This window comes from Thermothelomyces thermophilus, chromosome 2 (genome assembly GCF_000226095.1).
Source record: "Thermothelomyces thermophilus ATCC 42464 chromosome 2, complete sequence".
Classification (NCBI taxonomy): domain Eukaryota; kingdom Fungi; phylum Ascomycota; class Sordariomycetes; order Sordariales; family Chaetomiaceae; genus Thermothelomyces; species Thermothelomyces thermophilus.
Window position 1 is genome coordinate 1,738,410 of NC_016473.1, and position 15,476 is coordinate 1,753,885.

At 57.0% G+C, this 15,476-nt stretch overlaps 4 protein-coding genes across 4 annotated transcripts; all 4 read right to left on the bottom strand.

The window, feature by feature from the left end:
* Positions 1–72: 72 nt before the first annotated feature.
* MYCTH_2300873 (uncharacterized protein) lies at positions 73–1,967 on the bottom strand. The gene is made up of 2 exons (XM_003661407.1): positions 1,389–1,967; positions 73–1,106 (listed from the first exon to the last, which is right to left on the bottom strand). The coding sequence occupies exons 1-2, from the start codon at positions 1,871–1,873 to the stop codon at positions 227–229; spliced, it is 1,365 nt and encodes a 454-aa protein (XP_003661455.1). The 5' UTR covers positions 1,874–1,967; the 3' UTR covers positions 73–226.
* Positions 1,968–2,281: 314 nt separating this feature from the next.
* Positions 2,282–4,233, bottom strand: MYCTH_2300877 (uncharacterized protein). Its single transcript, XM_003661408.1, has 4 exons — positions 4,073–4,233; positions 3,825–3,907; positions 3,457–3,744; positions 2,282–3,375 (listed from the first exon to the last, which is right to left on the bottom strand). Exons 1-4 carry the CDS (start codon positions 4,084–4,086, stop codon positions 2,414–2,416), a joined length of 1,347 nt encoding a protein of 448 aa, XP_003661456.1. The 5' UTR covers positions 4,087–4,233; the 3' UTR covers positions 2,282–2,413.
* A 620-nt stretch (positions 4,234–4,853) lies between these two features.
* Positions 4,854–6,959, bottom strand: MYCTH_111173 (uncharacterized protein). The gene has a single exon (XM_003661409.1). It carries the CDS (start codon positions 6,699–6,701, stop codon positions 5,457–5,459), a length of 1,245 nt encoding a protein of 414 aa, XP_003661457.1. The 5' UTR covers positions 6,702–6,959; the 3' UTR covers positions 4,854–5,456.
* A 6,243-nt stretch (positions 6,960–13,202) lies between these two features.
* MYCTH_2116851 (uncharacterized protein) lies at positions 13,203–15,047 on the bottom strand (the record flags this gene model as incomplete). The annotated part of the gene is made up of 6 exons (XM_003661410.1): positions 13,203–13,350; positions 13,648–13,735; positions 13,861–13,915; positions 14,047–14,205; positions 14,366–14,780; positions 14,998–15,047. 6 exons carry the CDS (start codon positions 15,045–15,047, stop codon positions 13,203–13,205), a joined length of 915 nt encoding a protein of 304 aa, XP_003661458.1.
* Positions 15,048–15,476: the final 429 nt, after the last annotated feature.

A 15,476-nucleotide genomic window follows, 5' to 3' on the forward strand; every position in this document is an offset into this window, starting at 1 on the left:
GTTATATTTGAAGGTCCGACGCTCGTTAACTTGTTCTGTTGTCCGCAGATGGTCCAGTGGTGGGCTAGTAGTATGTAATCCATATTCTACGTACGGATCAGCCCCACAGTCACATGACCCCCCCATCGGCCATCCATGGAACTCAGGGGTAGGGATAGGGTGCAATGAGTTCTTCCAGAGGGAGGGCATATATAGAATTCACACGAGTGTCTGAAAACTCGCTGCTTCAAACAACCCCGATAGGCTTGGGTACCCAGGTCTCTGCGTCGTACAAAACCCAAGCAGGGCGGTCGTCCTCGTCCTCTTCCTCGTCTTCGACCTCCTCTTTGTCGTCCTCTTCCTCACCTTCCTCGGTCGCCATCTTTTCCCTCGTGTCCATCCCGGTCCTAGACGAATCATCTCCAGCCGGCCCATCCTCTTCCATGCGGTCCGCACCGCTTACGTGCTCTTGGTTCCCCTTCCACTCCAGGATTCGCCTCCCCAGGACCAAAGCCCGACGCAGCACTTTACTGTCCCTCGTGTTGTCCGTGATGGAGTCAAGCACCATCAACACCAGTCCCTCGTCGAACCTCCCAAGTTCCCTCTTCAGCTTCTCCTCCTCCTCCTCCTCCTCCTCCTGCGGCTGCTTTTCGTTGCCCTCTAAATACCCCTCCAGCAGCGTCCTTATCTCCTTTTCCTGTGCCGGCTTGTGCCCATCGCCAACACCACCACCACTACCACCACAACCATCCTCCTCCCTCATCGTCACGTCAGGACCATCATTCTCACCATCACCATCACCCTCACCCAACACCCCCTCCATCGCCTCGGCACCAGACTCTTCCCTTCCAGACGCATCGGCCTCGTCCTCGTCCGCGTCAGATTCGTGCTCGTCGCTGTCACTGTCGCTGTCGCCGGCCGTCAGGCCGCGCCAGTAGTACTCCCAGATCCAGTCGAGCGCCTTGTCCGCGGCGGCGCGCAGGCGCGCCAGGGAGGGGAGCTGCTCGTGGGTGGCCTGGTGGCGGAGCTCGACAAAGGTGGCGGGCAGGCCGACGCTCTTGGCCACGTCGTACATGGACATCTTGCGCTGTCTGTCCTGGTGGGAGTCGAGCAGGCCCGTCACGAAGCTGGTCCCGCGGTCAGGAAGAGCAAAAAAAAAAAAAAAAAAGGACGTAAATGCTTATCCTCGAGGACATTTTGATGGGGGAGTGTGTGTGGATTTGAGAGGCAATGCATTAGTTGTAACTGGTCTCCAATGTTCTCCTCTCTCTCTCGCGTCCCATTTTCCTCTGTTTCAAAGAAGAGAAGAAGAAGAGTAGGAGGAGGAGGAGGAGGAAGATATGGGAGGGAAGCAAAAGCGAACAAACAGAATAGGAATAATAATAACAAAAATCATCAGACTCACTCACCGACTAAAAGCGGCCGAATATGCCGCGCGCACGGCGTACGCCCTCGACGCCCTCGCCAGCCCGTCGTCGCTCCCCGCCCCCGGCCCCCCCGTCACCTCGTCGCTCAAGATGGCCGCCGTTAACAGCGCGGTCGACTCGACCATGTGCGGACAGCCGCCGCGCTGCATCCACATGGACACGCGGGCGACGGCCTCTTGTTTCTCGCCATGGCTCCGTCTCCGTCCGACTGCTTGTTGTTTTGCTGTTGTCAATGATGATGATGATGATGATGGTGGTGGTAGTGGTGGTGGTGGTAGCTCGTTGACAGTAGTAGCACGGTATGTCGAGTAGGCGGTAGCGGCCGTGTTGGTGCTAGACAACTGAGCCTGGCCCGGGGTTTGCCGTCGCGGTGGTTGCCGCTGAGGATGGCGGTCGGGGTAGAACTGCCGGCGGACGGCCAGCAGCTCGCGGCGGTTGCGCCAGGGGGTGAAGATGTACTGTACCATGCCCTCAAAAAAAGATTAAAATATTGAATAATGCCCCCCGGAATCTTGATTCGTAGTGCGTTGATAACAGAGCCTCCCCTGCTTTTCTGTTTCCTGAGGTTTCTTGTAAGAGTTTGAAACGTTGTAATTTTGAAATGACGGATCGATACTTTACATCGTACATGCATACGGATGTACTCCGTAATCCGTACACTTCAACTTGTCGCCGTCGGAGCTGCCCATCTCGACCATTCCACCAACAGTCATGATTGACTGACAAGACGCACGCGCAATTCATTATGTAAAACAATTAACGAGGATTAGGCTCACAGATACCTTCGTATATGCTAATGGATTCTTACTGACCACCTACTTCGTTAGCAACGTCTTGTCGAGAAACCCATCCGATTTCAACCCACTAACTACAGCGATTTATGAAGACGACCAAAAAAAAAGGAACGGGAACCTTTTTTTGTTGTGATTTTTTTCTATCCTCAAATCACCATCTATTGTTTTATGCCTCTTTTATCATCCGTAGCCGCCAAAAAGGAAAAAAAAAAATCACGAAATAGTCTTCTCCACCATGGTGATTCCATACTTCTCCTTCAGCTCCTTCATCAGGGGCTCATTGATCCTCGAGTTCATGGGCGCCACAATGCCCTTGTCCTTCAGCTGCCCGCTCAGCACCTGCTTGACGGCGACGGCGCAGGGCACGCCGACCAGCTTGGCCATGGCCGAGTAGCCCTTGGGGTCGCCGTACTCGCACAGGGTCGAGGTGCGCGTCTCGCGCGAGCCGTCCTTGTGCTCAATCTCGAACTTGTGCTGGAGCATGACCAGGTCGCGCTCGCCCTCCTCGTACTGCATCTTGCGCTCGAGGGTGGCGCACAACGTGTCGAGGGGGTTGCACTTGGGCGAGATGGGCTCGTCCGAGAACAGGCCGATCCAGCGGAGCCCGGACAGGATGCGCTGCTTGTCCTCGTCCGACTCGAACGTCGCCTTGGAGAGGATGGCCGCCTCGAGGTCGGCGGCCGACGACGACGCGGCGCCGACGACGGCCTGCGTGGCCTCCTTCCAGGGCACCGGCCGCGACAGGACGTCGAGCGGGGCGTCCTCGAGGAAGCCGATGTCGACGAGCACCTTGATGAACTGCGGGAAGCCCTGGTAGCGCAGAGTGCCGCGGATGATGGTCTGGGCCTCGGGGATGGCGTAGCGCTCCTTGTACTGGGTCGAGTCGCGGTTCGGGTAGGCGACGAAGGCGAAACCGGGGTAGATGAAGTACGGCTTAGCAGTCTTCATCAGATCCTTGCCGGACACCTCGACGACGGAGCCATCCTGCCACCACTTGCCCGCGTTGCGGAGGGCCAGGAGCACGCCGCGCGACGACCACGAGAACTTGTAGCCGAGCGGGTTGTCCGAGTCCTCCGGAGCCGGGAGACCGCCGCAGTATGACAGGAAGCTGAGGATCTTGCCGCCCTCACGGTGTACCTCGTCAATGGTCTTGATGGCGTACAGGTGGTCGATGCCTTGGGATCAGGGTACGTCAATAAAGTTGGCTCGACTGGGGCGGAGGCTACTAAACGGGAGGAGCGGAGAGGCATGCATACCCGGATCCAGACCGATCTCGTTCATGACGGTGATGCCGGCCGCCTTGGCCTCGGCGTCGAGCTCGAGCATCGCCGGCGAGACGTAGCTTGTGGTCACGACATCTTTCTTGTTGCGGATGGCCGACTTGATGACGGTGGCATGGAAGGTGTAGGGGATCAGGCTGATGACCAGGTCATGCTTGGCCACCTCGGCGTCCAGCGCCTTTTCGTCGGTCACGTCGAGCGAGATGGGGTGCGCATTCTTGACGCCCGCGGCGAGCTGCTGGGCAGAGGCCAGGGTGCGGCAGGCTGTTTGTCAACTCTGGTCAGTTGGGGTCCGATCGCAGAGTTGGGTGTGACCCTAGAGAGAGAGAGGGAGGCAGCCATACCGACCGTCACAGGGATGCCGGCGTCGCTGAGGATGTCGAGGGTCGGCCGGGTGACGAAGCCCGCGCCGAGCATGAGCACCTTCCTAGAAGCGGGAAGCCATGTCAGCCGATGCGTAGAAGGAGGGTGCCCTTGTACACATTGTGGTCTGGATGTGCTGGTTGCCCGGTGGCATGGTGGCACGGTGGCATGGTAGCACGGTGAGAACGTTAGGTGGGGGGGGGGGAAGGGTCGGAAGGAAGCAGTTTACTTTTGCGAGGCCATCTTGGTGGTCATGTACTGCCCGTCTGTACGACTGTACGGCTATTAGGTAGACTTGATTTCGTGGGATCCGCCGGGGGGATTTCTGATCGCCTGGCAAAACTTGGTTGATAATTTCCTTCCTTCGTTAACTTTTTTTTTCCTTGTTCGTGGTTCGAGTTGTTGCTACCCGTGTTACCAGCCAGTAAGGGACTTTTCCACTTTCTCCGTCCCGTTCCCGATACTGTTCCGATAACGGCCCCAAGCCTTGAACTGTTTGGCGGCCAATTTCAATGAGGGGTAAGCTCTATGGCGGGTATGGCGGGTAACTATGGCGGGGTAGTAATGCCCTCAGTCGGCAGGGCCCCGTTTGGCGGGGTCCGGTCAAGTTCTCTGTTAGGAGCCCTGCAGTGGGCGACATGACCGTAATATTGGGAGGCATGCATTCCGCACATCCGGCTGTTGTACGGATTACATACCTCGTAACCCGTACAGACCGTATGCACATACAGTATCCGACACGGCTTCGACCATCACTCTCTGAGCTCCATCCTGCGCACAAACACCCAGGCCATAAGTGTGTGGTTGCGCAATCATACTATGGCAATAACAGCGGTTAGGCGTTCCGGTGGCAATCTTCCCGCTGTAGGAGGCCACCATTAACTATAGAGTAGATGCATGCATGTGGGAAGGTCCCCGTCACGAATGAGATTAGCGAGGAGAGACAGATGACTGAAGCTCCGGTACCTCGCACTGGGGGTACACTATGCACACGCCTCGAGTCTGAACTGCTGGCAGTCACGAAATGGGTATGTGGCTTACAGGTAGTGTAGGTAAGTATGTACAGTACATACAGTACATACAGTACTTACGCGTCTAGACCCGTAGCATTCACCTAAAATTACAGGACGGATATCCTCATTTTTTTTCGGTTCAATGGGCCCTTGCTGGGTTGTGAAACCCACATGCCTCGACTCTCCCTCTCTATCTCCGTAGCCTTGTCCGAGAAAACGCCAACCAAACCATCCCCCACCCAACCATCCCGTTTACCCAGTTAATAATGAACCGTCCGTATCCGTGCCTATGCCGTGTGCTCTTGTCGCTCACCATGCCGTATCCCGCGCGTCATGTATCTGCAAGTCCTTCCTGCTCGCCGCCTTCTCGCCCCCCCGGCCCCTCCAGGGGGAAAAATGATGATGAAAATAACGAGAATAATAAAATAAGAGATCAAGAAGAAGAAGAAAAAAAACCCTGTAACACCTCGGTGCCATGCATCGACTGATTCACACACACACACATGAAAAGAAAAAGAAAAAAACACGAGAGCTGGCGGGTAGGGAAAGGGAAAAAAAGGAGGAAGGAGTCCAGCCCATCACATAGCCAGTGTGTGCAGCTCAGTCCTCCTCGTTCTGGCCGTCGTCGTTCTCTCCGTTTTCATTCTCACCCTCACCCTCACCCTCACCCTCGCCCTCACCCTCGCCCTCACCCTCGCCCTCATCCTCATCATCACTGGCAGGTGGCTCCCACGGATCCTCTAGCTTGAGACCCAGGCCCTTGCCCGTGTCCCCGTCTTCTTCCTGATCCCTGGTACTGCCGAGCAGGGAGAGGACCACCGACTGGTGCAGTGTAAGCTCCTTGCCGTGGTCTGGCGCATCGTACAGGCCCATGCCGTACAGAATCTCGCCCTCGGGCTCGTCGTCATCGTCTTCTTCGTAAATGACCGGCTGGCATGTCTGCTCAGCAGCAGCGTCCGGCTTCGTCGGTTGCTGCTGCCCGGCCGCCGTCTCCATGGCCAGACTTGGGCCAAGGCTGCAGGCAAAATCCTCGGGTGTTGGAGGTGCCGTCTGCTGGCTGAACGTGGCAGCGACAGCAGGCTGGGCCTGTTCCCATGCGGGCACCTCAGCCGCCGCCTGAGGAAGGGGAAGGTACGGAATGTCGGACAACGCGGCCGCCGCGGGATGGTCGGAGGAGCAGGTCACCGGGGAGAACGGAGGAGCCTGCTGCTGGTGCGGCATCTGCAGAGGTTGGCTCACGGGCGAGTAGACGGGCTGTTGCGAAGAGCTGAAGCTCGAGTAGGGCAGTGAAAGCGGCGAGAAGGGCTCTGCCGGTGACGCGTACCCGGAGTAGATCGCAGGCGTCGGGGGAAACTGTTGCAGGCTCGCCAGGATCTCGGCATCGTTGTACGCCGCATAGGGATAGGCAGCTGCGTCTGGTAGGGCGTAGAGAGGCTGCTGTGCATTCTGCGAGGACGGGTGCCAGCTGACCGGGCGCGCCGGCCTCGTGGTCTGCCGCTCGTAGAAATGCTCGTTCGGGGTTTCTGCAGCTGGCGTAGGAAGAGGTATCTGCTCCATCGCCGGAGACATCGTCTGGAGCCCGCCCCGAAAGCCATCCCCGATCAGCGTTCTCCGGCGTGCCTGCATTGTTGACGATCTCGGGCTGTTGCTGGCGCTGCCTGGCTTGGATATCCTCATGCCGTTCCCCCCTCTTTGCTGCCCGTTTGCTCCCCTGGAATACCTCCTCGTGTTCCCGATGAGTTGTCTCGAGAGTTGGTTGAGGAATGCGTCGACCGTGTATGTCCCGCCGGCAGTTTGCTGGTGAGGCATGCCAAGCATGTTGGCACCGACGAGTGATGGCATCATCTTGGGTGAATGTTGAATACTAATATTCAGGCATGAAATTGACAGATGAGACTCGAGGGTGTCGACGACAATAACAGGCAAGTTCTTTGCCAGTGGGGTGGACGTTATATCAAGCCACGCTGGGTTGATATTGAAGAGGTGTGATGGTCCAAATGTAAGTCAGAGATGGAATGAGCCCTGGTAGCTAAGTGGGTGAGAAAAGGGGGAAGATTCGTTGGGTGAAATCAGAGCACTGAACCAAGCCTCGGTTTGGGCAAGTCGTCTCCCTAGCCATGTCTGGCGTGGAGAGGGAGACATTCTTACACTAATAGTTACGTGCTCATCTGAGTGATGAGTGTCTCCAGTTGCCGCTTTGGCATGCTAGGATGGAGGCTGCGTGTCAACGGAGCTTGTTCCATGACTCTGGGGCTTTCGAGGCCTGCGTCATATGCACGTGCAGGGATGGGTTTAGCCTGCCCGGCCCTGGGGACGGGGACCGTCTGCGGGATGGTTTCGGGCTGATGGCCTGCATCACCGAATGTTCAGGTTGTGGGACGCTTCTTTTTTGAACGCTATCTGGCCCTTGCAAGGCCGAACATAGTGTAGTAGTAGTGTACATACTCCGTACACTTCAAGTAGGCAGGGATAGGGGTGGGGCCAGCCACTTGCAAGGGGCACTCTGGCACAGGGTCGCAGAGAGGAACGTACACTAAGAACCTAGCCGCTCGCAGCAGGCTGCCCGTGGCTGGTTGCGGGTAGCGTGATATTGCTGTGGAGGATTGAAGGTGTCGGGAGACAGTGGGCGGTCAAGCGGAGGCAAGTGGATCAGGCGGGCTTGGTTCGCGAGGTTTGCAAACGAGTTATGACGCCCCCGCTGCCTGTGGTCGTGGTCGCGAGTAGTTGCTGGCTGAATGTATTGTACCATAGTAGTGTAATCCGTACTCCGTGAAGACGGACCCTTGTTGACGAGCATGGATTGGTACGTCAGGTTGAGTACCATGGCAACCAGACCAAATCCAACCCACCTTGTGGGCCGTGCCATTGGAGGGCAGGTTCCCTCCGGCCATACCTGTACGTTATTGAGGACATGCACGGAGGCACTCTGTACTGGTGCGACCGCAGGATGGCCGGTTAGCGTGGTTGGAATTTGATGTTCGATGGATGCAGACAATAACTACTCCGTAGAAGACAGGGGGACCAGGGCGGCAGCGAGACGACCACACGAGGGGCGGCTGTTGTCCAAGTTAGCAAATCGGGGCGGCGGATGGAGAACATGAATGGCTGGCTGTCGGGGTTGGGGGTGTGCCTGGGGGACCCATGGCGTGTGCGAGGGAACGCTTGGGAGTCGGAGTGGACTGCTCAGAGCCACCCATCCAAGAGCAAAGGGGCGTGTCCGAGGCCCGAACGGAAGGGTGAGGTGTGTCTGGAAAAACAGCTCTGAATCTTGCCAAGCATCAGGGCCAGGATCAGCGACGGCGGTTGCATATGGACCCATGACCCTTGTTCCATAAGTACCAGGCACCTGGTTGGCCATTCAAATCGCAGTGAAGTCGGCTGACAAACACGTACTGGGTACATGTTGCTGTGTCGTTGGATCTCAATCTTGACGTCCGGTGCGTAACATTGAAACTAACGGCCAGGCATAGTCAGTGTAGCTCGGGGTCGGGTCGGCCTTCACACACCACATTCATTCCTCGTTGGCCTCGAATCTGCGGGTGCCAGATATCAGACATCCGTGCCCCAGGCTCCGCTGAGGATGGCGATCCTGGGTGAAGTCTCTTCAATTGCCAGCAACTCCGCCACCCTGCCTGGGCTCTGATCGGCTGCAACGGGAAAGTGTTGACGCTTTGTTGTCACTAACCGAATCTCAACTCCGCAGCGAAGCGTTGCCATTCATCCACCGAATCTCGTGTTTTTCTCGGACGCATGTTCAACTTAGTAATGCCGTGGCTGTCTTGAGGTCCCGCACTTGATCGTCATTGTATCGGCTGATTGAGGAACTAAGACGGCGGACGGTCGAGCCGAGTGGATGTGAGCCAGGAGGAGTAGTGTATGACTGCTTGCTGCGCAGAGGAATCCCAGCATCCGGATTGCGCCGAATTGCAGTGTAGTTTTTCCGTACTGTGATAGATTGCCGGATGGAATGGTACCGTGCGCAGTTCTCTTGGAAGAGCATACCTGCTCCTCCGGATCACCACGCTAAGGGCGTTTCCACCCGCATCCACGGATGTTCGGTCACGACGGAGGTTGCTTTGCGGCGGCAGAAACTGCAACCTGGAAGAGTTCCCGACCCCCATGCGCGCCACGCCTAGTGTAGGACCCACAAATCCCTGATCAGATCGCACCTTCCCCACGTCTTTCTTGCCTTGCGAGTTTTCGAACACCGTCTCTGGCTCTTCATTGGCTGTAAAGGGTGGGACTCAGAAACAAATGCATGCCTTTTTTTTTCTCAGAGCCCGCCAAGCTTCCATCCCGGCTATGGCCTGGACCTATTTCTGTGCTCGGATCCGCAAGGGCGGCATCCATAACTTGCTGGCGTCAGCATCCACCCGCGCGGGCGCCTCGTCAATGCGCAGCCTTCTTGGTGTACACTACTGTGTAGTGGACAAAACACTGCCTGTATGTACACGTACACTACTATGGTTGCGAGCCAAAGTTTCACCCCCTGTACAGGTACCGACAGGGATCTCTTGGAAAAACCTCTTGTGCCTCTACCACCAGTTTTTCCTGCCTGCGCCTGCCTGCGCCCGCCTGTCAGGCCCCCTGTTGATACCCAGACAGGGGGTCAAACTTACCCATCATACCTCGTACAGTCTTCGTACTGCGACAAACAACGGCAATGCTCCGGCCGGCCTGGGTCTCCCTGGAGCGCCCCCCACAGAGGGCCGAGGAGGCGTATCGCCGCAGACTCCAACTTTGGACTGCCGAAAAAAGGCGGCGCGTTCGAAAACGCCTTCAAACCCACAACCCCTCTCTTCTCTTCTCTATGTACACAGTACGATTAATGGTCGGCCTTGGCATCCCCCATTTCCCCATGTAGTTATGACCAGCGAGGGTCGCCAAACGAACCTGTGCTTCGTCCGGAATAACGTTACCGTGGAAGGAGGTACGTACTACAAAGCAAACGAGCCTGAACACTGCAGCTCAACACGAAGCAAGGAGTGGCTGCGTTTCCAGGTCTTACGCATTTCTATGGTGTCTCTGCGGTTCACTTGCAGCGATAAATGTGCCGACAATTTTCCGTCATCTTGCAGATATGCGAAGCTGACCAACGAGCTGTGACAGTCACGTTGCAGCTGGGCACTGGCCGAGCCGTGATGATCGATGCCTACCAAGTACGGAAGCAAGTACGGATTACTTGATGATCTCGCTACACTTTCGAGATGCGCTACTCCGTACAGTAGTGAACACTAGACTAGTGCACCACACTATAGTGTATGTACACTACGTGCACAATCCTGCGGACATCAGCTCACGGAGTAGTCCGTACAATACGCTACTCCATACACCGAAAAAAAAAAAATTTTAGCGCACAAGCACGGCTCTGACTTTCGGTGTCTGGCCGATGGGGAATCTCACAAAGATGTCCCTGGGGGCGGCTCCCCTGCAGCACCGACGGGTCAGGGGAACGCTGGCCGCCAAGACCTTCCCAAACGGGGCGCACAATGAGCAAGACAAGCCAAGGGCCCCATATGATGGCCGGACGCAGCAAAAGGCAACTGGGCCCCTTCGGTGGCAGTTCCACCCAATCGCTGATTACTAGTGTAACCTCTCTTGGCCTGGCTCGGCTGTGAACTCCCTTCGCAGCAGCAGGGCATGAATTTCACAAACGCCACGATGTTCCAGTCTTTGCTTTCTCTGCAGCAGACCCTCCAACAAGCATGCATGGGGCTGGCCATGGGGAAGCGGCGAGCGGTTCAGATTCCGGCAGGTCCCGTGAGCCATGGCGCTGCTCTCACCGCACTGGGCCGGTGTTCACAAGGGGTCAGGCATCACAATCAAATGCGACAGAGGTTGAGGTTTGCCTAACACCAGTTCGTCACGGAGGGCAACCTTGAGGCTTGCAGATGTCGAGAACGTAGTGTATCTGTCAGCTGCAACTCTCACAAGGTAGTGTACGGTGACCAGAAGATCAGAGACTCGGACGCAACCCCGACAGAGGCGACCCGAGACAACCCCTGTCAGCTACGTACACTAGGTACCTGCTATGGTAGCGACGGACTCTGTAATGCAGGTACACTAGTGGACGGAGTACGGAATACAATAACGTTACCGGCAAGTTACGTTAGCCACACGTCTTGCTCTGCTCAGAAATGCCAAACACCGAGCGCCCAGGTTGGCTTGTGGGGACTTGACGAGACAGTACTCGGCGTATCACATTGCGGGTCGCGACAGGGCCGCGAATGAGACGGGGGTACGGAGAGCACGGCGTACACTACAGAGCAAGGTACTTTTTTTATTACCTTACTAGTAACGCAGTACATACGCTGCCAGTTGCACTCGGCCCAGCCGTCATCCCCCCCTCCCCTTTCTCCCAAGACAGCCCAACGCGGCGCAGTGTTCGGATTACCCGTACAGGGATGAAGGCGCCTGCGGACTTGCGCAGCATCTTCGCCCACAGGAACAACCTCGCGCTCCATACTTGTGTGCTACACTGCAACTCTGGACCTTGAGCGATCCATACACAGTAATCCGTATACTACACGACTTGGTAGGTCCTGTCTACACCCCGGAACCGCGCACGGCGAGATTCATCCATGAACATTGCCCACCCACACCATCCACCCTCCCAGAAGCTTGCGACAGTTCCACTCCAACTCTAGCCTGTTCTACGCAAATCCATCCTCAGAACGCAGAAATGGGGTGCTCCTGCTCGGCGGCGGGCCAGATCTGACCGACTCGAACACGGCGCCAGACTGTCGCATCATTGCCAGAAACAATAATCCTTGGGTGAACCCACCAACTCTATGTACAATACATACGATCGCCAGCGCGCCGTTGCTGCCGCTCACTTTCGACCTTCCGCATCTTCCGAGCGCGCGCACCAGGCGTGCTACAACCAGACAGGACAACCGGGACGCATGCCGAGACCGCCGGCAGCGCACTACTTGGGTTGGGCCCTCGACTCCGTCCCCCATCGGAATGCGCCGGTGCGAGTTCATTTCACCGAGATTGTTGGCCTCGCGCTGTCGATCCGGCCCGCGCCTGGCTGTGTCTTCTCTCTTCCTGCCGCGCCTTCGTCAGCACAAAACCCTCCTTCTCCCTTGCCTGCGCGCTTTTTTAGTGAACCACCCCCCTCTGGTGCGAAGGAGAGCCTCGGCTGGCTAGCCACGTTACATGCGACAGGTCGTATCAAAACCTAGGCGTCGCACCTCCTTTCCGGTTTCGTTTTGTTCCTCCTCTTGTGTGTGTCGGCTTTTTGTTGATGCATTGACCCAGGCTGCTGGCAGGTGCCGCAGACACGGCTTTCGGCTCGACTTTCGCATAATAGCGGTGGTGTCGGCACCTGCTCGCTTCCCGCCAAGTCATACTACACTACACACTACGTAGGTAGGCATTCCGGAAATGTGCGTGAGCCACGCGCGCACTAGTAGGACTAGTGTAATCCGTACTCGGTACGTGCCTCTAAAGCAGCGTGGGTCGGGCTGCTGCCGAACCCCACAAGCGAGTTGCTGATTACCTGAGGTACATGCAAGTACGCTATGTACCTTACGTATGTTCATAATTACCTACCTTACATACCTTGTGTCCTTGCAGTAAAACCTGGCGTTTTGTGGAGCTAGTGTATTTAATTTGTACACTACCCTCGCTGCCCTGGTTGGGAAGGTGGGCGGGGTCCACGTTCGTTACGACCTGAAAAGCCTGAAAAAAGCCTGGCTTGTCCTGGGGCTGGCCTGCACAGGCCTGCGCGTCGGGCGCCGCCCCCCGAGGAACCACCAAATTTTATGCAGGATGAGCGCCCGCGGTCAGTGCCCAGGCGAGCACCCCCACTTCCCTCAAACTACGAAGCACCTCGCTCACACGACTTGAACTAGTGTAATTTCACCGCCTTTTCCGCGGCGCACCTCAGCGCCGTCTCCTGCCTCATTCATCGGCGGGTTATTCTCGGATTATCTTCTCTGTCGGCGCTGGGGCTTGAATGTGTCTTTTTGGTCATCCATTTACTCGCCTCCGTCAACTCTCGGCACTAGTCTGCACACTATGGGATTCTGCAGCGGGGTCGCTCCCCGGAGTTTGATCACGAGAATGCCCGTCAGCATTGCCCCCCTATTTTACCCCTTTCGCGCCCTTCACAGGCGGCGCGCACTCCATCGCGCGACCCCCCTCCCCCCTCCCCCCTGCCACCTGGCTGGTTCCGACACACTTGCCTCTCTGCGCATTGTTGACTCGTTCAGCTGCGAAATTGGATCCTATCGACGTCATCACGAGAGGCGCTCGCTGTTGGGACAAGATGCGCCAGCGCCCGACCTTACGCAGTGCGCACACACACGCACACACACACACACACACACACACACACACTTAGGGTACCAGTCCTGCAAACCCCTCCCTTTGGACTTTCTTGGTGGCCAAATCGACCCCAAACGAAAGCTTTGTCTCACGGCTCCAGGCGTCAGCATGCAGGCCATACAGCATTGCAGCGATGAATGTGTCACCCGCGCCGATAGTGCTGAAACCACAACACACCGTTAGCCCACCAAGTAAAAAGTTGGAGCCTCCGAAACGGCCTTGCAAAGGAATTTGGGGGGTCGGCCGGAGGGAACAGAACAAACCCGATGGGGGCGCAGAAAATGGGATGCGATGGCGGCTGCAAGCCCCGCCTCCCCCCGGCCCCCGACTTGTCGCGGTCCTCTCTCTCTGTCCTGTTCTCTTGCCTCGTCTGACTTGCAGAAAGACACGAATTGTGTCCTTCCTATCCCCACCAACCATGGACGGCCAGACTGGGCGATGGACGGGGACCACTTACTCGATCACTGGCACTCGACCTTCAGACTGCGCTGCACGGTGGTGGATGTACTCGCCACTTGGAAGCGAGAGCGCCCCGGCTCCCCATTCTCCCCACGTGCACAACATGAGGGAGCTACGCAGCAACAGCGCAGGTTTTCATTTGCAACAGACGTGTCAACAGCTTTGCCGCACCAGGCTCCAAACGGGCAGGGGAAAGGACACAAACTCACGCCCTCGATGACGCCGCTTCGGCCCTGAGACAGGCCTCGGGGCTCTTGTACCCTCGGCTCTGGGAAGCTTGGTCAGAGGTCCCGCCCATCTTCCGACCCGGGTCTCGCAGCGGCCCCGCGCGAACGTGAAACAGCCCATCGCGCCGTGCGAAGATGTGTGACCCAGAAACCGGGGTGGTTTGACTCACCTCGGCCCAGCTTCTCGAGTAAAAGACCACGTCGGCCTCCGCGGCCAGCTCGACAAGGCCTTCCCGATTCGGCTTCTCAACCTCGACGCTGATTGTGCTCTTTGGTGTGACCCGGCGCAGGTAGCGGATGCACTGGAGCGTTGTCTCTGGGATCCGGCCCTGGAGTCCATACAGTCAAGTCAGCCAAATGCCGCGATCTCCCGCACTCCGAGACATTGTGCGGGTGAGGCCACGTTTTTTTTTTCCTTCTTTGCTTTTCTTTTCTATTGTTTTTTTTTTTTTTGGTTCCCTTTTCCTGTTTTCTTCCCTCTTCTCTTACCTCGAAGTGCCACCAACACTCCTCCCCTTGTTTGACGAAAGTGTCGGCGATCTTTTCAAACTCTCTCGCCGTCATCTCGGGAAGGTCGTTGAAGTTCACAATGGTCCGGCTCCCCGTCTCGGCGCTGCGTATCACGTAACTGCTCGCTGGCTCCTCATATCCCTCCCGGTAGAGGCAATGACTACAGTCGACGGCCCCCTTGTCGGCGCCGAGCGAAGACAGAATCTTGGCCGTGGCGGCCGCCCTGGCGTCGGGCAGGCATGATACGAGGTGCAGCTTGAGCGGTAGTCCGGGGCGCGGACCGGCGGCCAGCAGCTGGACCAGGACCTCGAGCGAGTTGGGGCAGTTGCCTCCGCGACGCACCTGTACCGACGTGGCGCGCAACTTGGAGTCCTCGGCCGGGAAGTGAGGGACGCTGCGTGTGCGTGTTAGAGGCGGCACCGACTTCTTGTGTGGGATGCTAAATGTTCGTGTATCGTCATGCTGCCCACCCCACCCCCTCTTCTTGCCCCCCTCTTCTTCCCCCCCACGGTTCCCGCCAGGGTGTGGTAGGGGCAGTAGGTTTGTAGGACTGTTGTTGCGTGGATGTGCACGCGTATGTTTGCTTGTGTGTTCAGATCAAGGCAACTCACGTCAGGATCGTGTCAAGGTAGCACGCGCCCACGAGGATAAGGTGCTTCATTTTCGTTCACGTCTCACCGCCTCGGCCTGCTGCTGTTGCTGCTTGTGGCGCCCAAGTTGGTCTCTCCAATATCTGCGTCACCTCGTGGTTCTCCGGGGAAGCAGTGGCCGGAGAGGCGCTTGGTAGACAGTAAAATAATGGTATCGGAACCGCTCAGTGGCGATCTCAACTGGATAGGCTTGGCGGAAAGGAAGAAAGTGCGGCCACGCACGGGTGGGTGCCTTGATATTTACCAAACCTCGTACAGCAAGTCCTGGGGTCGCTAGTAGTGCCATACAAATACGCGTCGATACACCTTGTTTGATCGTACTTAACTCCGTATATTGCATCAGGTTAAGGTGGAACTTTGCAGTACCTAGATAGCTTAGACCTTTGCCAAAAGAGAGCGCTATTTTGGGAGGAGAGAGAGGAAAACTGAACTTTTTGTAC